This window comes from Bactrocera tryoni, chromosome 1, assembly GCF_016617805.1.
Source record: "Bactrocera tryoni isolate S06 chromosome 1, CSIRO_BtryS06_freeze2, whole genome shotgun sequence".
In the NCBI taxonomy this organism is placed as follows: domain Eukaryota; kingdom Metazoa; phylum Arthropoda; class Insecta; order Diptera; family Tephritidae; genus Bactrocera; species Bactrocera tryoni.
The window spans coordinates 55,406,745-55,428,661 of NC_052499.1; the positions used below are offsets into that span (position 1 = coordinate 55,406,745).

General features: G+C 35.5%; 1 protein-coding gene across 2 annotated transcripts in view; it reads left to right on the forward strand.

Annotated features, from left to right (window-relative positions):
- Positions 1–10,302, forward strand: part of LOC120782879 (carbonic anhydrase 2) — a 30,822-nt gene extending 20,520 nt beyond the window's left edge. Inside the window, exons 1-5 of one of the 2 annotated variants that reach the window (XM_040115426.1) lie at positions 3,359–3,620; positions 3,775–3,849; positions 8,942–9,100; positions 9,202–9,659; positions 9,726–10,302. In XM_040115426.1, coding sequence (XP_039971360.1) covers positions 3,602–3,620; positions 3,775–3,849; positions 8,942–9,100; positions 9,202–9,659; positions 9,726–9,920 — 906 coding nt within the window. In that variant the 5' untranslated portion in view covers positions 3,359–3,601 and the 3' untranslated portion in view covers positions 9,921–10,302. Of the gene's footprint in view, positions 1–3,358; positions 3,621–3,774; positions 3,850–8,941; positions 9,101–9,201; positions 9,660–9,725 lie in introns of those variants that run through there. The other variant, XM_040115425.1, reaches the window with a different exon arrangement.
- Positions 10,303–21,917: the final 11,615 nt, after the last annotated feature.

A 21,917-nucleotide genomic window follows, 5' to 3' on the forward strand; every position in this document is an offset into this window, starting at 1 on the left:
AATAGTCCGTTGTCACGACGGTTAAGTTTTCACCGGCGTAATTTTTGAAGAAATATGAACCGATGAATCCACCGGTCACCAAACACACCAAAGCGTTGTTTTTGCTGGATGAAATCGTCGCTCTTGAATCTCTTTTGGTTGCTCTTCGTCTCAAATGCGGCAATTTTGCTGTTTACATACACATTGAGCCAGAAATGGGCCTCATCGCTGAACTTAATTTGGCTTGAAAACGTCGGATCTTCTTGGAATTTTTCAAGAGCTCATAGAGCGAAGCGATGTTGCTTGGGAAAGTCGAGCGGTTTCAGTCCTTGCACAAGCCTTTATTGAAAAAAGTACCCCTACTTGAATCACTCGATACAATGCCTCATCTTACAGCAGGATTAAGTTTGCGTTTATATTTTTTAAATTTCAAATTCCGGCCAGATGATCGTAAAGTTTTCCGTGGTCTTGGGACAATGCAAAAAACACCCAGCAGTGTCTTCAAGTTCGGCTTTCTGGTGTTTCAAATTCCGGCCAAACGATCGTACAGTTTTCCGTGGTCTTGGGATCAGTTTGGCTTTGTGGTGGTGTTAACACCGATTGCTTTCTAGCGAAGCCAACAGCCAGGTATATAATGTCGTATTTATAGCCATCGCTAAAGAAAAAGTCTGCCGCTCTCACTACTTGACTGTAAGTTTCTTCTTTGAAATAAATTTTTACAGATTTTTAAAAATATTTTAAAATTTCAGTAATTTTCAAGTATTTGAATTAGTGTTGTGCTAAATTTTTCCACGTAAAAGGTTTATGTTCGAAAGATCAAACAAATTTTGCGCACGAAAATTTTCCTTGGCAAAGTAAGCACAAATTCCGCGCCACCAAGACTCCAACACTCAAGTGCATTTTGGAACATTTAAATCATTACAACGTCTACATTTTGCTTTTGCTAATAACAATAATAAATAATTTTAATTACTTTTTTTTTGTAATTTTATATTGCTCATTCCATTGAGTTAGCGGACGCTTGTGATGCAAAATATCCCGCCAAGCGGTGTGTGGCACGTAGACAAAAGCAACAGCAACAAATTGCACGTACGCGCCAAGTGGCAGCTGTTGCATGCAACAACAATAGCAAATTAATAAATCTAAATGGTAGACATCGGCGCGCCACTTGGATTCGTGTCTGAATCGGGACTATCAAGTGCAAGGTTGCGCGCTAGCAGGCGTCTAATTTTAGTGAAGACCGGTGGCAAATTGGCACCAGCATGCACACGTACACATTATATGTATGTACAGTAAAATCACGATAAGGCTTCGCTAACATGAAAATAAGTTGCATAATAAAATTATTCTTGCATTCATTAAATGTTTGGATGATTTCATTTTGAGAAGGTACTACTAATAGAGGGTAAAAAATTAAAAAAGTGTATAAAATTTATTTTTCTTATTGTTGGTAGAATTATCAATGATCTACTGTAGTGAATTCGCTGCCACTTTTCAAGGGGAATTCCACAGAAATTGAAGATTATCTTTGTATTGAAAATTATTTCTGTGCTCAGTTGACGCTGTAAAATTTTAAGCAATCTAAATGAACTTCCGAAGACCGACTAGCTTTTTGGTGAGGTGAATTTCAAAAAGAAGTAAATGGAGCTAAGTCTACCTTCGTATTCTCCATTTCCTTTCAAGTGCTTTAGCAAATAGGTTGGCTGTGGCTTAATTCGTCGAGATGTGGTTGATCTGTCATATTTCCGGATAAACAATTTAGCGTTTTGTCGAGATGTAAGACAGCAGGAGCAACATACATACATCTGTATGACCTCAGGATATATTTCTGACTTTGTTTGAAACAGGTAAACGTTTATCTCAAGAAACGGAAAACTTTTAATACTTCGAACGTAAATCCGTTTCTGTTACGACACCAAGTTTTCGAGAGAATGATTCATATGTGTAGAAGCGATGAATGAAGCGCGAACTTTATAAATACTTTCTATTAGGCGTTTCGTAGAAACCGACAGTACGTCCACACAATTCAGCTCTTAGGACCCAGGCTATGGGTATTTTATAAGTTTTTTTTTCGTTTTTTTAACCAGTCAATCCGAAGTCTATCGTCAATCAAACAGTTTCGTAACATCATCGATCAAATTTGACTCAAACTGATCAAAACTTGTAACTTCCGTTACACAAAATCTATAATAAACATCACAAATAAAAAATATGTATGGAAGTATAAAAAAATTCACCTATAGTGCCGATATGTGCATGATTTCGATTCGATAACTCAAATACTTCGATAATCTTGTTAAAGATCTTGGTTTTGATGGCTTTCGTTTGGACAGTTTCGGCGCTATATTCATAAAACCAAGTCTCCTGATCAGTAATGATGGATCCTTAACTACTTTAAAAAGCATCTATTTTGCGACCTCTACTCGACGTCATTTTAGCAAAGGATTGAAGTCATTTGATAGACGCCTAGAAATGACACGCGTCATATTCTAAATATTAACCAAAATGGCTTAGTCGTTCCATAAGAGATGTTTTTGATTATCTGACCTTTCTCAGATGCCAACACGACGATTTCAAGCCTTGTTTCTTTAACTTTTTCGATGTTATCCACACAAATACACCACACAAGTACACCACACAAGTATACTCCTCAAAACACTTCCTCAACATTTTCAACTATTCTGTAGGCGTGATTCCATTGGAATCAAAAAACTTCAAGCAAACTCGTTGTTAAATGTTTCTTCTTTCGTAAAAATGGTAAAAAAATTTAAACCATGATCATGATAATTGATCATGTGATAATTAAACTACTATTAGAGTTTCACAAGGCAAAAATTTCTGAAATTTTTTGATTTCAATGTTCAATTTGTAAAAAAAAATTTAAGCCAGTCCGGGTCAAATTTGATCATCTTATAATTAATTTCCACAAGGCAAAAATTTCTGAAATTTTTTGATTTCAATGGTCGTTCGTAAAAATGGTAATGAAAAATTTCGTACAGTCCGGGTCAAATTTGATCATGTGTTGATTAAACTGCTTTATACAAGTAGTTCAACAAGCCAAAAATTTCAGAAATGTTCACATTTATTATTAACAGTACTACTATCGGATTAACATGAATTGAAAAAAGGCGTATGCTGTAAAAACTTGTTTGAAAATGTTTTCTGGCCCCTTCATATTGATGGTTTCTGTTTTTGTAATAACGCAAGCTAAGGCTCAAAAATATCAAAAATATCAAGAAAAGCTTTGATTTGTTAAGTATTTCTTTTAAACCACGCCGTTCACCCTGGAACGCGACTTTCGTCGCACAAATGTGTATCACTTGTTGCACGCTGTTCATTTTGGCAAGAGTTGATCATTCACTTGCTCGCTGCTCAGCTAGCTACATAGCTGACTGACGTTGTTAGCGTGTCGTCGTGACGCGGAAGTGGCACACGCTTTCAAACATCGGCGCGCTTCAAATCAACACGAAAACGCTTATGAAACTCGAAAGGGCGGCGACGTGCACAGACATACTTACATACATACTTGTTTATGTTTTTATTTTGAGAATTTGGCAAAGTTTTTATTACCGGCAATTAAAACGAATTTTCGGGCGAATTATGAAAGGTGAAAAATCGCTGAATGCTTCGTATATTTTTAGGTAATTTCTGCAATGCCAGTGCATTTCATGATGTCTCCATAATTTTTTTTTCGCATTTTTTGTGTGCTTTAGGAAGCACAATGGCATTTCCGTGCAAAAAAATTAGTTGAATATTTTGATAATATTTTTAAATTATTTAATTCTCTATTTGCAGCGCTTCTTCTACTCTTGGGTCTGCAGCGCACAGACGCCTCACATTGGAGCTATCCCAACCGGGATTTAGACGAAGGTAATTGTGGCATAAATTCAATTTATATAAATAGCTTAATTCACGTAAGTGTCCACAAAATTTGACGCACTTGTTGAGTTGTAGTCAAGTGTACCGAAAATTATTTTTGTACCGAAAATTATATTAATTTGAATAGAATGTGTGATTGGTCTTTGTGTAATAATATAAATAATACAAAAGCTTTTTGAGTTGCAATCGCACCAAGTATGTCAATTTAGAGTATCTTTATGTATTAGGGTGACCCTTAAGTAAAGAAATGAGTTTTTTTACTGAAATTTTCTGCAGCTGAAGTCGAAACTAGGTGGCAGTATGTCACACAGTGACGTAATTCCAATTTCGCCTTTGAATACTTCAAAACTTGTATGAAATATACATAAAGGGTGATCCATTTCGAAGTCGCCTATTTTTTCAAAGAAAAAACACCGAAACATAGAAACTTCAAATTTAATGGGAAATATTTATTATCATTTGAAAGAATTGAATATTGATATTTATTTTTTGAAGATTATCTTTTTCAAATATTGACCGCAGCTACGTTTCATATAGTCCATCCGTTGAGTCCAATTTTCGATGACTCGTTCGAGTATTTCGAGTGGTAACTGGCGAACGACACGAGTGATGATTTGCTCCAAGTCCTGAATCGAAGCGGGATTGTCCGCATAGACTTTAGACTTTTTATGTCGCCACTGGAAAAATCTAAGATCTTGATGACTAATCGACTGGCCCAAAACGGGAAAAGTAGCTGCTCACCGAAGTATTCTCTCGATAAATCTATTTGTTGATGCGATGTGTGGGAAGTGGCGCCGTCTTGTTCAAACCAAATGTCGCCACGATCACAAGCTTCAATTTCAGGCATCAAATAGTCGGTTATCACCTCGCGATAAAGGTCACCATTGACGGTTACGTTCTCACCGGCATCATTTTTTAAGAAATATCGATCAATGATTCCAACAGCAAAGCACACCAAGCCCTTGTTTTTTTCTAGATGAAATATAGCTCTTCAATCTTTTCAGTACTTAACAAAAATAACATGACAGCTTGACACGACTCAAGCTTGATCTGTCAAAAAAAAGCTATTTTGAAAAGTACCTCTACTTGGATCACCCGTTATATTATGCTAGCTTGAATCTTCATACACCTCTCCTGAAAAAATCATTACATTATTTTCCTAGTGATTAGCAGCGTTTTCCTATAATTAATTTTGGTCGTCGAAGAGTATTTAATAATGAAATCCGTCTGTCCGTCTGTCTGGTCTGTATATATGTTGAATCCAGTCCCTCAGTTTTTAAGATATCGTTTTGAAATTTGCAAACGGTATTTTTTTTCATTTGTCGGAACTTAAAATATTCATCTCGACCGAAAAGAGGATTCAAATTGGCAACATTTTCGCGCGTTTATTTTTTACTATTTTCGATATAAATTAACTCGACAACAAAGCATCGATGAACTTAATACAATTTTTGGCGATGAAGCCCCATTAAGGACCAATGCTTATCGATTGGTATGCTGAATTCAATCGAGCTCGAAGACTTCTAGACCAATTTCGTGAATGTCGTCCAAATGTTGTTTCCGAAACTACAAATTATAAACAAACTGATGAAACAATATCGCCATGTGATATATATAATAATTAATATTTGTTTTTATTCTCTAATCCCGAAACATTAAGCTAACCCTCATGTTACCATCCATTAAAGATATAGCATTCATACAATTTTTTTATAATTCAAAGCAAAAATTTAATTTTTCAGAAATGCTTAATATTATTTGATAAAACTCAGAAAATAATGCTCTTAGCACAACAATTACAAAAAACTTGATAGTTTCTGGTATTGGACGAAAGTAAAAAAATTAATTATTTGAATATTTATAGAACAAGCTGTTCTTTCAAATGTTTTCTAAAAACAATATTAAAATTCGATATATTTTTTAAAATTATTAAGGAAAACCCTAATATATTTTCATGTCTGTTTGTATGCTAGCATTAGCCCACATTTGATCGCTAATTCCATTGTCACCGTGCAATGCATGCTTTAGCCACTTTAAATTCCTATAATTTGTGGCATTCTGGGGTTTGGCGCGTAAATTGCTAAATTGCTCCACCCCTCATTATACCAGAGACATACATACATATGTAACTACATACTGAAGTATATTTGTATGGGATACTCCGGGAGACTAGTGGCAGCGAAATGGTCATTCTAAATTTTTACTGTTATTATATAGACTGGGCAGCTATTGTCAAGCGTATAATTGCAAAATTAGCGCATATATATTAATTTCCACATATGTAAATATGTATGTATAAACATTTGTATTCGTATGTATGTATATGTATATGCAAATGAAAATAAAGTGCCCTTGCGCTTCCACTTGTGTCTTCGTTTCTTTGCTTAATTCGCGCAATTTGAGAAAGTGTTTTTATTATTTTTTATTCATCGCTATTGTTGTTGTGGCCGAATGTCGGGCAATGACACCCGTAGGAGACGCTCAGTCCATCACCTGTCTTCCAGCGCATAAAGTGCCTTAGTGGTTAGCTAAATTTTTGGCGCAATTCATGCAATTTAAAATGCTAATCTGAGCGTAAAAAAGCTAGACTGAGTCTAAATGTGTGCGCTATTTCACATGAATTGTGGGTAATTGAAGAATTAGTTAAGCGTAGTGGACACACTACACATGCTACGGCATACATAGCTTTGTAGTATATTAATATTAATTAGCCCATACTTATATTTGAGAGCTTTTCTTTCTTAATACATATATGCTTCTGCCAATCTAAAAATCCACTGTATGCACTTACGAGGGTAGTCGAGTGAAGAATGTGGCTGACTATTATATCGCAAGCAATAGCTCGAATCGCAACTAAAATACTTACTTGTTTGGTCATAAGATGGCAAACTTTAAAGAAATCATGAATCCAAAATATTATCACTTAAAAGTGGAACTTTTAACTAAGAACTTTCAAGTTCTTGTATGGAAAGCTTTCACATTTGACAATGTATCTTCACAAAAGTTGGCACAAGTTATTTTTTAGGGCAATAATGTAATCTCCGAAGATATTGTTCAGATCGGTTAACTATAACATATAGCTGCCATACAACCTGAACGATCGGAAAAAAGTTCTTGTATGGAAAACTTTTGCATTTGACAAGATATATTCACGAAATTTGGTATGGATTATTTTCTAAAGCAACTATGTGATCTCCGAATAAATTGTTGAGATCGGATTACTATAGCATATAGCTTCCATATAAACTGAACACATAGTTACTAAAAGAAATGCACTTGTGAAGGGTATATCAGCTTCGGTTAGTTAACGTTTTTTCTTGTTTAGGTTTTTAAAATTACCGTTATACGGGGTTATCAACCGATTTAATCAATGTTCACACTGTCGGTAGAAGTTCTTATAATTATCTTAATATTTGGGCTTAACAAATTTGGTTGTTGTGGCTTTAGTGATTTAAGAGATATGTACATTAAACTTATTAAAGAGCGTGGTCACGCCCACTTTTTCAAACATTTTTTGCCCACAAGTGACCTTTGCAACCGCGTTTCTCTGTGCCAAATTACAGCTTTATATCTTAATTTGGTGCTTAGTTATGTCACTTTACGTGTTTTCGGTTAATGGTAATTTGTGGGCGTGGCAGTGGTTCGACTATGTTCAACTTCGAACTCGTACTATTTTTTTACTATATGAATAGAATGCACATGAATAGAATGCACCAAGTTTCATCAAGATATCTCAATTTTCACTCAAGTTACAGCTTGCATGGACGGTCGAATGGACAGCCATACAGTCACCCGGACCATAACTAGTCAACATAATTATTTATATATGTGTGTTATATCTATCTCGCTTAGTTTTAGGTAATGCTTACAAATGTTAGGTGAACAAAACTATTATACTCTTTGGCAACATGTTGGAATAGTATAAAAATAAACTTAAAAAAAATTACCAAAAAATGTAAAATTGTTATTCACTTCAGAAAATTAACTAATTGTTATTTTATCTTCCGTAATTTCCGATAGATACTAAATTTTCATTGGGAGTTTTTGTAGCCTTATCTGTAATTACTTCTTAATTACTTACAATAACTAAACAACAATCCCTAATTGTAGCCAGGCTTTGTGACAGCTGAAAACTCAAAAATGTTGACAATTGGACATATTCATCATTACGATTGCATTGTAGATTAGATTGTAATTAGTTCCCTAAACTTGACGAGTGGCGAATCGAACAAACAACAAGCATAATCAATAATAGATAATATAATCTCAAATGAATTTAAAAAAATCGAATTTTTCTGCAATATGTATGTATGTACTATACATCGAATATATTTGAAAAAAATCTTCAAAAATTCAAAGTTTATCCGGCAAATAGTTTTGGAGTTATGGCCGAATTTTTAAGATTTTATAACTTAGCCTTTTCCTCGAAATGCCATTTTTAAGTCTGTATGAAAAATTTTTCGAAACGGCTAGACTGCCAGACATGAAACTTTCACACGAACTTCCTACAGATATTTGTCAGATAATGATCAAAGAGGTCAGACAGAGAGAGAGGTTCAATCTAAAGTGTACATAATTTTTTTTTACAAAAGATCTTCTTGGGAAGATGCCATTTGATTAAACATTAAATTTTTTGGGTGGTCCTACGACTATGTCCGGTAAGCTCTATACTCATTTATTGTAATAATACTGTTTTGTTTGGTTTTTGAGTTTGAGATAATATTAAGCAGAAAAATTTTTATCAGCGCCTGACACCTTTTGCGGAGGTCTTTCAGGTGATCACCTACCGGATAAGGGAAATCAATTTTTTTTTTAAGAAATCGAGAATTAATAAAATACATTGAATTCTGTACATTTACATAATTTTTTTTATTTATTTAGTAAAATGCCTCTTCAATAAAAATTCATTAAGATTCTTTAAGCTTCCCTAAGCTTTAAAAATGACAAACTCAAACGTTTCTCTAAAAGTATTACACTTCTTATGTATTTGCGCTGTTAATTTTTGAAACGATTATATTCTAATCTCTACAAAAATAATTATTTGCATATTTTTCTGTTTTCTTTTCCGAATTTATTAAATCAGCTTTTCCAAGCTGGGGTGGCATTTGTGATACCGGCACTCTTCAAAGTCCAATCGATCTGAGCATAACGAAATCATTGAAGGGTGTGTTTGACGAACTCAAACTTGACAACTTCGAAGATAAACAGAGCGGTGTGACAGTCGTGAATAACGGACATTCCAGTGAGTAGAAAATTTGCTTTAATTAATCATTAATTAGAATAATTTTCGATTATAATAATCAATTTTATAAATGCCTCGAATCTAATATTTCTGATACACAGTTCAACTGGCGAACTTTAACAATGAAATGGAGGTGGAAGGCGGTCCATTAATTGACGAATATGTTGTCGAGCAAGTGCACTTGCATTGGTGGTCCGAGCACACCATCAACAACGTGCGTTACCCACTCGAGGCGCATATAGTGAGTCGCAACAAGCGTTATGCCAATGTGACCATGGCGTCGAATTTCAAGGACGGTCTAGCCGTTATAGCTGTACTCTATCATGTCTCGAACGAGCGTAACGAAGCTATCGACCAAATCGTCGAATACTTGGATGATGTGAAGGATTTCGACAAAATCAACGAACCCGTGCGCATGAAGAATCCTTTTGTTGTGCGTCAACTCTTCCCGAAACTCAACGGTTATATGACTTATGCGGGTTCTCTGACTACTCCCACCTGCGCCGAGGCGGTGACCTGGATCGTGCTCAGCGAAACATTCCCAGTCACTTTGGAGCAGGTGCGTTCTTTTGTGTTGAATGGTGTTATATTTTTATAATTTTTGTATTTATTTGTTTGGACTCAGGTTGACAATTTCAAGCAGATCCAAAATGAGGAAAAAATAACGTTGAAGAATAACTATCGTGATTTGCAAAAGGCCAATAATCGCCCTGTGATAGTGGTGTTGCCGGTGGATAAGAGCGTATCAGATGCGGCTAGTCCCCTACAGCTCTCATTGGGCACCCTGTTCTTAATGCTGATCGCAGCGAAATTACTGTAAAGCGCCATCTCGTTTAGTCCAGTGTTGGTAAACGATGGAATTGAGATTTGTGTACAAATGTACAGAAATTTGTGCTATATTTTTTATGATTGGCCATAATTGAAACTGCAACAAAGTGACAATGAACAAAATATTTTTGTTTAATTTAATATTAATTGCTTAGAAATTTTCCAATTTCAAAACTGTGTCAAAACTCACTAACTTAGCTTTTAAATGTTGATATCTGTATGTTTACGCGTTATTATGTTTAAGTTCGGGTGGCATCTCATTGTTACATACAACTACTATGTATTTATGTATGTATATGTCTATATGTTAATTATGTGTGTAAAATCGTTGTCCTAGTCAAATAAAAACTAAAGCAATGTTGATGTTGATGGAAGGTGTTGTTTTAAAAAATTCTCAAAAAATTATATATCATTATGAAAGTGTTAAGTAAATATTTACAATTATTATTTTTTTTTTTAATTTAAGTCGGAAATTAATTTTTTTTGGTTTTGATTTAAGCTTAGTTTTCAGATATCTTATGTCGATACTTAACTGAACTCATCGACGTCATAAAAATATTAGGTTAGGTTCAATGGCTGATTCACGAGATATGATAGAACTTGGTTTGAGTTCAAGTTCCATTATAAATCTGCATTGCTATTTTATTACTATTTCGGACTTGATCTCCCAGAGTAAAAAAGGAAGTGTTGAGATGAGTATATGAGCGGATCTATCACGTAGTATTCCAAAAAATGTCTAGCACTCACTTCTGATAACATTTTTTTACATCACCCCGTGTACTTCAAAGATATTGACAGTTGCTGAGGGAGAAGAGCTCAGCGTTAGCCAAGCTTAGGAGATAATCCAGATATTAACTTTAAAGTTACTCAATAATATCAAGATGCCCCGATTGGGTACTTAACCCCTTTAGTGCATCTAAATATTGTTTCTCGTTTGGTTTTTTGCAAGGCTTTTTCCGAACCCTTGTAAAACTGTGAAATTCGGGCGGTTTTTTCGCATAGGTACCTCTATTTCGCCGGCACTATAAGGGTTAAGACTTGGTGGAATGTAAGAACCGATATTATGCATTCTTCTTCTTCTTAATTGGCGTAGACACCGCTTACGCGATCATAGCCGAGTTAATAACAGCGCGTCAGTCTTTCTTCTTTTCGCTACGTGGCGCCACCTGGTCCTTCCAACGGAGTGGAGGTCTTTTTCTTCCTCTGCTCCCCCCGGCGGATACTGCGTCGAATACTTTCAGAGCTAGAGTGTTTTCGTCTATTCGGACAACATGACCTAGCCAGCGTAGCCGCTGTCTTTTAATTCGCTGAACTATCGAGCATCGAATGCGATATTCGTCGTGGCCAACGCGCGGACCATAAATCTTTCGCAGAACTTTTCTCTCGAAAACTTGCAACGTCGACTCATCAGTATTATCGATATTATGCATTATTCATAATCAAATATCGACAAATAAGTTTTTGAGATACTATGAGTAAAACATAGTAGCTAATCGTCCCCTCAGAGTAAACCCCATTGGCGACAATACATTTGTGCAAGAGTTTTCGGCTCATAAAAACGGCCTATTTTTACGAATAGCTTCGCGCAAACGACGCTTAACACTCAAATAGTATTCCTTGTTGACAGTCTGGCCCCTCGGAAGAAATTTGGAGAGCACCACTCCTGAATAATCGAACTTTCAACATAATCTTGATTTTTGACTTGATTTGACGTGATTCTCTCACCTTTGCCGCGATATGCGGCCGATTGATCGTTTGTTTTCGTAAGCAAAGATCCAAAAGTCATCGCCAGTAATAATAAATTCATAACATCCTGGTTGTCGGAAAGCATTGTTTCACAGACGTTAATGCGACACTGTTGTTCGAAAAAATCGTAAGTAACATATGATGACCAATCTACATAAGGAATACTGCAACGATGCCGAAGCCCCCATATTCGCCAGGCAAGGGTTCGTGTGACTTGTTGTTATTTCCAAAAATAAGAGAACCTTAAAGGGACGACGTTTTACAACATGGATTAAAATCGCTGAAAGAGCCTAGGGCTATCCCAAAAATCGAATTTTAGTAGCGTTTCGACGATCATATAATTCTAGTATTCTTACCTAATTTCATTCATACATATTCAAGCTATCCAGAAAAATACAATTGGAAATAGCGAAAGGGATGCGTCTCACCATGCCGATCATTGGGATAAACATAAGAGTAAACAACCACTAAAATAAGTAACACACATTATATCTTAGACACCGGAAAGCTTAGGTACAAATGTATCATAGAAAAGGTGGGATAAGAGTCGAAGCTAAAGCTGTGGAAATGCTATTTTTATCTACTAAAAAGGGAATGAAAGTTAAAGAAATAATATGTAAAATGTTTCTTTATAATCACCTTAAAAAGACATTTCCCATACACATTTGCCTCAAATGCATCATTGATGTTGCAACTCTTGCTTATGCTTGTATTTCCACAAAATGTTGGTGCTTTAACGCTATTTGCCCGTGTACGTTTAGGCGATATGCTCTATAATTCCGCCGCCTAAAAGCATAATACAAATTTGGCGTCTCACTAAGAAGTTTCATTGTTAATAAATGCAAAGCGATCACCTAAAATCGAATTGTTTGACACAAGATGATGTGATATCGTCTGAGCTTGCGATGTGATGTCACTTCAAGCCACGTCATATGATATGTTCATGAAGCATTTGAATATTTGAAGCTTAGTGGATTAGTTTTAATTTTTTTAAGCAAAAAAACAATTATACAAATTTATTTATTTTTGAGTTAATATTATGATTAATTATTTTTTTATTATAAATAAATAATTCAATAATAATAATTTGGGTAAAATGACAATATAAAACTTAGTGGGCTCGATGTTAGAATACAACAGTTTGATTTTGTGAAGAGTGTAGGTAAGGGGAAAGTACCCGTGGAGGCTGAGATTTATTTTTGCGAAAATAAAAACGGAGCACCGGCTTATGCTTCAATATTTCTGCATGAAAAAATTACCCTATAGTGTGAAAAGTGAGCTCAATAATGCACAAAAGGTCCGAATAAAATTACTCAATCCAAATTTAAGAAATAAATTCAGAAAAAACGTAATTTTATTTTTACCATGAAAGAGCGTCGGTGCCATATCGTGGTGCAAAAACCAGGAGTATTTGGCTCATAATTGCGGCTGATTTTTTCGAATACCTTCGGGCAAACGACACATAATACTTAAATAGTATTCCTTGATGACAGTTTGGCCTGTCGGAAGGAATTCGGAGTACACCACACCTCGATAATCGAAGAAAACTGTCAACATAACCATGAGTTCTGACCTGTTTTGACGTGGTTTTTTCGCCTTCGGCTCACCTTTGCCACGATATTCGCTTGATTGATGATCTTTTTCCGGATCGTAAGTGTAGATCCAAGACTAATCGCCATTAATAATGCGTTTCACGATATCCTATATCAGAAAGCATTGTTTCACAGATGTAAACACGACAGAGTTTTTCGAAAAAACTTAGTGATTTTGGAAACAGTCGTGGTTTCACTTGTCTGTAGGATAAGGTGAAAACTTACATCTGTGTACAAAACTATATATTCGTATTGAGCAATGGCAACATTGTTCAAATGAAAACAAAAATAGATGGCTGATTTCTACGGGCTCAACTTTTAACACATTTTGCTCGCTACGGGCGGCAACTGAGGAAGGGAGGAGCGGAATTCGCTGATTCTGCTATAATGGTTGTTTTGTTGTGACATTTGGCACAGATGTCACAGTCCTTTCAACTAAAAAAAAATATATATTTTGACGGATGGATGTTCGGGACAAATTTAAAATAAAAAAGTCTTACTATTTCTTGCCCACAGTAGTATATTAAATTCTAACAAAGTACAGTGCGGAAATATTTCTTCATTTGGTAGACTTTCCAGGGACATAAGAAGGTAAGTTTACACTAAGTTGTGTGAAAGAAAGAATTTTTTGTACAAGTTAAAAATAAAAAAACCCAAAAGCTGAGGTTATGTGAAATAAGTTTGTATACGAAGATGATTGCTATTTTCATTGCCCAAAACATTCCCATATAAGTAACTTTTTTCTATAGGACTAGTAGTCGGGATAAACCATTATAAGCCTTCAAAAATTCAGATGAAGGCGTGGCTTCCTTTTCCCGACCACAGAATGCCTCTAAATTATTTTTATCTTAATGTTTGTCATTTTATTTTTGGTTTCCGATGAGTTTCATCCTAATACGAATTTCTTTCTTTTTTATCATTTTCAAAGGCTTCTGGAATAGTTTGTTTACGTAGATTGGTGGTTAAAGTAAGCTTTGATTTTTTCTAGTTAGATTTCCTATTTTTTTTTTGACAAAAACAATTAATAAAATATTTAAATAATAACCCTTAAGTGATTTGAAAGATCTGATAATATCTTGCTCAAAGAAAAATGGGTACACCAAGGTCTGTACTTATCAATTAGCCCTACAGATAGAACATCAAAACTTTTTTTAAATGTATAGTATAACTATTAACATTGTTGCTGACGCAGTAGGCTCATTAAATATTTTAACAAAACACTGCTGAAATGCATTCCCCTTAAAGGCTTTAAGATTTAATTTGATTTCCATTAAACCAACTGTTTTCCATTAATTTGACAAATGATCTTTTAAATCTGATAATAGTTTATAAAATAATTAAATTTAAGCATTAATTGATTGACCACACCAATGTTCATGACATTTTTGCTGTTATTGTTAATCGTTTTACATCAATAATACTATTTAATTAAAAAGTATTGATGTAAAATCAGTTGGCTACTACAAACGTCCATTCGTATTAAATAGGCAATGTGCGAGGTTGGTTTGACAGTTCACTGATATTTTAAAATTTATATTGGGTAAGACTACCCAATCGTATTTTATCAATGGATTTCGTTGCAGTCGTACATATATGTATCTCCAGTGCTACCAATCACATTGTATCACATCATATAGTGTTGGTAAGGTGAAATTTTAAGCTTCATTTAGCCAAAAAAAAATAAATTAAATTCGGTGCAGTTGAAAAAGACTTACAGCTGTTTAAAAATTTATGAAAATAATTCAGAAATTCGGTATATTTTGATTTTTTGTATAAAAAAAGGAAGAATGCCACACAAGCCACCAATGAAATTTGTGAAGTTTACGAAGACGATGCTGTATCAATTCGTGCAGCACAGCAATGGTTCGCTCGCTTCCGTTCTGCAAATTTCAAAATTTCGATTTACACTGATGGAATAATGTCTCCAGCGGAAAAATGTCAAAAAGTGTTCGAAAAAAATGGAATATATTTGTTGATTTATTTATTATTTTAAGCAAAAAAAAATTAGTTTTGATTAGAAATACGAAAAGACTTTTTCGACTACCCAACTCTTAATGACTTAAAAAAAATTGTCGCAATTCGAAGCCCGATTCATAGATTTTTGCCATCGTGTGATAAGGTCTTGCTTTCTTTTTCTTCAAGCCGTTTTTTTACGAGTTCGTCCTTCAAACTGTTCAATAATGATCTGTATTAGTCGATGTTAATGGTCCCAACTTTTTCAAGATATTGGATATACGCTACGTTCTATACGCATTCCAAAATACAGACGCCACAACCTTGCCAACCGACTGTGCAGTCCACTCGGATGACTGTCGATTGGACTTCGGAGTGAAATGAGGGCGCCATGTTTCATGCAGAGTTGCATATCGATGCAAAAACTCGGGTTTATTATGCCTGAACATCTACAAACACTGCTCCGAATTATCGACTTGACTTTTTTTGGCATTCACTGCGTTCGCTGTCTTCGGTGCTCACTTCCCCACGTCTAAATTTAGCATAACAATCCTTGATGGTTGATTTTCCTGCGGCTAGAAACGATTATTGCTCGAAATTCAACCACAAATAACTTTGTATAGGTGTGTTGTGATTAAAAGTATAAGCGTATTTTCCACTGTTCTCTTCTTGGTGTAACAGAGGATACCTAACGTTCTTTATAAGCTCGTGGAACTATTTTTCTAGGCGACTTCGAGCAAATTTGAAGTACAAATTCCCTTTTATTTAGAGAAAACAACTCCATTTCACTTCGTTAAAAAGTAGTCTCGGACTTATCAAACTCACCTTATATCAATAAACAAAAATTATCTTTGCTTTACGTCTACTTCATAACTCTTCATGCCACTAACTTATTAATTTCTTAATTATTTTAGTGCAAACATTTAGTTATTGTTGTTTTTTCTTCCTATGCGGTCTACGCAGTTTGTAGCCAAACATAACAATACCATCACAGGCACCTCTCATAAATGCATTTTCGCCTCAAACGGCACTGCGCATTGATTTGTTGTGACAAAAATTAATCACTTCCCCTCTACATGAAACACCCCGAGCTTGCAACCGAAGCTGAAGCAATCTCTAGCTAAATTTACATATTTCGATTATTACCATAGCAAGCGCTCGAAGAAAGATGCGTTCATAAATTTGCATAAAGCGAGTTAACGCAATGCTCGGCGTCAACCTGCCCAAAATACAATGAATGATAGACAATTGGCGTGAGAAAGTCGAAAACCCGTTTCAAAGCATTAATGTCAACGGTCAAAGATTTACAATCCGCTTGTGCGGTTGCTCGGTTTTGGTAGCAAAAATATTGGAAGTTGCAAAAATGTGCTTTCATGGTTTTTGCAAACCTAATTAATTTATGCTGCTGAGAAAATGTGCGTGATATAATTAATCACAATTTTTACTTAATTAATAATAATAAAAATTTGAAATGATAATATGTGTACTTGTAGGGAATGACATACATATGTACATAGGTGAAATTAGGCTAAGTACGTTAAATTAGGTTAGGCTAATGTGGCTGAGCGTCGAATGGAAGATCTCACTTTTTCACTTTGAGTTATCTTGGTGTTATCGTCTTTTCTCCGGGAGCTTGGTAAGGATGTTTTTATGCATTTATTCACCCTATACCAATATGTATGACATGTTTTGATAGCACTTGATGGCCATATTTGTTTAAGGATTTGTGTCCAATTTCGTCAGTGTGTTTAGAAAGGTTTGCCACTTCGTCATGTCCCATTTCACTTTGGCACACCGTTTGGAATTTGTCCAGTATTATTACGCAAATTCACATTTCCCGAAAAGCTCCCAAATTCAATTTCATCCAAAAATCATCTTCTCAGATGAGACCCATTTCCGTCTCAATGGTTTCGTCTATAAACAAAATTATCACTATTGAGGTGAGTAAAATACTCTTGTGATTCGGGGTCATTGTATGGCGTCATCATCGAGCCTTATTTCTTTCTTAATGAGGCAAGAAGTTCCGTTACCATAAAACAATAGCGAGCGTTATAACACTATGTTGCCCGACTTTCATCCACGTAATTTGAGACGACGTCGACGATTTTTTTTTCAACAAGACGGTGCGCTCTCTCATGTTTCACGTCTAATTTCGAGAAATGGCTTAGACAAATGGCCGGCAAGATCATACGATTTAACGCCTCTAGATTATTTTCTCAGGTGATATGTTAAATCAAAGGCATACTCCACGACACACATTCAGCGGACCGAAATCCCAGCCAAAATGCTGGGTTATCGAAAATTGGTGTAATCGGATGGATATATACAAACAGAGCCGTGTTGATCATTTGGCTGACATTAAGTCATAAGATACATAAACTTATCTGCATAACAAAATGACAGGACCAATTTTGAGTGTTTTGTTTCATTTTGACATCATGTCGTGCTTGTTAGTGGACCCTATAGTTCGAATCTCTTGCACCAAGGTAGCCACGTGTGTATGACGAATTATTTTGTTGGTGAAAAAACATTAGAATCATCAAATCATAAAAATCATAACAAAAATATTCTGTTCCGATGTAGATTATTTTATGGATAGTTTCAAGCCGATTCCGAATGTATGCAAAAAGGAGTTGGTAGCCGTTTCTTCTTACTTAAGATGATTGTGGTTGAGCCTTATACTACAGATATCACTGACATATTTTATATAATTTTCAAAGACGTTGAGTCTATTTAAAACAAGGCTATTTAAGTCGCAATTAGATTAAGAGATAGTCGATACCCAAGTCTCCTTATCGAATAATATACTATATATCCTAAATATATCGACCGTAATTTAATATTTGTAATGTATATGCAATTTAAGCAGATAACATTCAAGGCTGCAATGTAAACTTTAAGATTTTTTAAATTTTTTCCCGGTTTTACCTTTAAAACAAATACAATATTGTTTTAGTTTTGGAATTATATGCTTCTAACCGTACAGATTTTAGTTTTAGCAGTTTAAAAACGACCAAAATTCTTCAACATTTTTATTTTTTTCTCTCCATAGGTTATTGTATGGATGATATCTTCTGACGATCATTTTGTTTTAGGTTTCATCAATAGAGAAAGTAGGAATCGTTGCAACACTGTGGGACCTTTCTTAGCGCAGTCGGCGATCGCGTATAACTCTTTCACTAAGTATTAAAAAGAGAGACTTAATACCAAGATGATGTAATTTGAGAAATTATGATTTTCTGCTCTACAAATTCTCGTTTGTTTCATTTTCTGTGTTATATTTTAACCCATGATTAATGAACAAAAGAAAAAGTCTCCAATAGCCCACACCATTGGTCTCAATCATTTCTTTATGCAACAGGTCAGATAGTATTTAAATTTCCTGGTTGAGCAAAAGAAAAATATTTTGCTTAATTTCACTCAACCATACATTTACATTTTGTTTTAATTTAACCCAATTTTTAATCAGCCGAAAGTAATGGTAAGTGATTATTAGCCGAATTTCTTCACCAGAGCCACTCAAACCGATTTTGTAATTACCATTATAATACATCGTATAATAGTGCATACATACATACCTACATATATGTATAAGGTAAAAGTGCCACGTTGCTCATTTATCGCCATTGAATGTGAGCGCCTTGACAGTGGGAGCCACAAAGCATTGAACACTATAAATCACTTTTATATATGACTTTGACTTTAATAGCATTATTAAAAATCGAAATGGTTTATAAGAAACCCATTGATTCGAAAACAATGCCATCTAGAGAGCGCTAGGCGCCCAACCAAAGTTTGAGAGAGCTTTATAGCAACGTTTCGGTGGACAATAGCCGAGTCAACAATGGGTTTTTTGCATCAGTTGTTGCTGGTTTTTACTTAAAATATATTTTTGCATACATTTGCAATTTCTGTCCAAACCTATTGTAAAATCCAGTTCAATTCAAAGTGTTGTTAAAGTGACCTTAAAGAAGAGAGTGGATTTGTCATCATACTTATAATTTTTTTTTTCTGCGCAAGATCTTTTTTCTCTGTTCGATGATTATGAAAGGACAATCCTTTATTTGGTGTTATTTACTAATTAAACTATGTGACATATTATAATATATGCGTATACGTTCAGGATGAGACATTTCACAAAAATAGTCGAGGATTCCGTGACTTCTAAGACTCTCCAGACTCGAACCTGGTGCGGAAAAAATAATTCCAATAATTACCGGATGTTGGTTGAAAAGGTAGGCGAATTAGCAGCACTTAGGCCATCAATAGGTCAACCTTTTTAATGCCCCAGCTGCCCCTTATCTCTTCTCATCAGACTGACGATTGGGTATTCGCATAGATGATGTTCCAGCTTTTCATCATCCTCCGCTGATGCTCGACATTGCGTCGAAACCAATTTTTCCACTTTCTGAAGGTGACATCTTAAGGGTAGTTGCCCTGAAAGTGACCACTATGATGTTACTAAGCTCACTTTAGTCTAGCAGCACGAGCTTTTTTGTCTATCCACCATCGACACTACCCAAAAGTAATTAAGTAGTATGCCCTGTGTAGCTACTGTTTCAACGCCTGAGATGTTCATCTAGATTACGTTGCTTTAAGCAACCTTTGAAGGAACTTAATGACTTGGGGCAGCTTAGCATAATTGTGTCTGGAGCTGATCTCGAGCGGGCAAGATCATCTGTCTTTTTATTTTCTTCTATTTCTATTCTATGATAGGATACCCATGTAGTATTAACCGAGGTAGCTACTAAAAATATAGTTATTGCCTGCTTGCATAACCTAACGCAGTGAGACTTAGTATTGGCGCTAGCCTTAATTGCTTGTGGCTATCCTCTAGACTGTTTATGAACTTGTTGGTTAGAGCAGAAGCCCACTTAGCATCTTCTGTTATGCCCGCAATTTCGGTTTGCGATACTGAATTGTAGTCATTTAGTTTGAAGCTGCGTTCTGTGTATGGATTACTACTGTAGAAGCTGTTCGAGTTTCACCTTTTGATCCGTCAGTGAATATATATATTTTGCTGTTGAATTGGCGATCACTGAACCATTGGTCTATTAATCTATACTGGGGAATGAAAAGGATACGAATGTCTCCTTTACTCGGCCGCAGTACCAGATTAATTCGAATTCATTTACAAAGTTGAGCAAGATACCATGCCAGTAGTGACGCTTGGCCTGGCTCCAATGGCCTACAGTCATATGCTGGTGATTGTAAGCATTGTCTCATACTTTACTTGTGTATGTATTAGCCAAATGTCAAGGTAACCTCCTATGCCTACTAACATAGTTCTCATTTCACTCGCAATCCCCAGCAAGCAGGCCCGTGCAGCTGTTCTAGGGGTTTAATACGGCACTTTTTCGTTAAGTCCATCCACTTGTATAGAACCAATAGACCATGTGGGGTCGTAAACCTCAATATCTATTCTGTAGGAGTTCCAGATTCGAAGAGCTTTGGAAGATCTGTTCCCAATGTGTTCTCTCCAACTAAATTTTATATCTAGGATAAATTCGAGATATTTGACAGAGCTCGTAAGAACAATAGTTTTATTCCTAAAAGAGAAGAAGAAGGCATTGAATGGCGCTGTTTTCGTTCTTCTTTTGAAAAAAACAATTTCTGCTTCCTCCCGATTAACAGTTAGTTCGACATTCTCCACCCAGTTGCCAGCGATCTCAAAGGCCATTTCTATGCTTCGGAATAGGCGAATAAGATTCCACCCTGAACAGAGCCCAGCGAGGTCGTCGGCGGAGCAAATGTTGTAGCAGAGAAAGAGCAAAAAAGAGTTTCACTCAACAAAGAACTAATAGCGATGGGCCAGAACTTCTTCAACTTTGCCTGCGCTAATCAAGAAGAAGAAAAAGATTTCTTACATCTTCTAGAAATTCAAGATATATTTGCTTCCAAACAGATCTTATAAAAGAGTCCCGACAACATCAGTATCTCGAATTTTCTAAGATTTTAATTTGAGAAGATGTGTGCTACTTAAATATAAACTTATTAGTCATCGCTTGTCTCAGATAGATAGTACTAACAATACTGTTACACCACACAGGGAAATGTTTCACACTGTTCCCTTCTCCACGTGCCCTCTCTCTTTTTCGATAATAACATACATATGTATCTATAAATCAGAAGGTTGACATTTCTAAAATGAACATGCGAATTATTGAAATTGATTTTGATTATGCTTATTGTTGCTAATTTTAGCAGTGCGAAAGGCGCGCATTATCCGCAAAATATTTGCAACAAATCGAAGCTTTTTAATTGAGCCACTATTGTCTGGTCCATATACACCTTTATAGGTTGATTAAAATGCTACTAAAGCTGTGATTTTCTCGCCGACGGTTTGATTTGTAAAACCTTTTATGCGCAGCACATTGTCATTGTAATCATTAAAGCGGGTAAATGTGTGAGTGTACACACATACATATATTGTTTGTGTTGTTGTTATGATTATAGGTTGCGCTATTATTGGTTGCCTATAGAGTGCATATGATTACAAGTTGTAAGGTGCGTAGACGACGCCACCAAACAGTCACCGACGCACCAGACGGTCACTGTCACTTCAGCTTGACGCTCATTTTGTTATGCGTTCAGCGCATATGCGCCAGTTTTGGTGAATGCTAAGCTTTATGCTGGTATAAAAATCATGAACTGAGTGCAGGTGGTTCACAGTCCAACTAGAGTGGTCAACTCTTAAA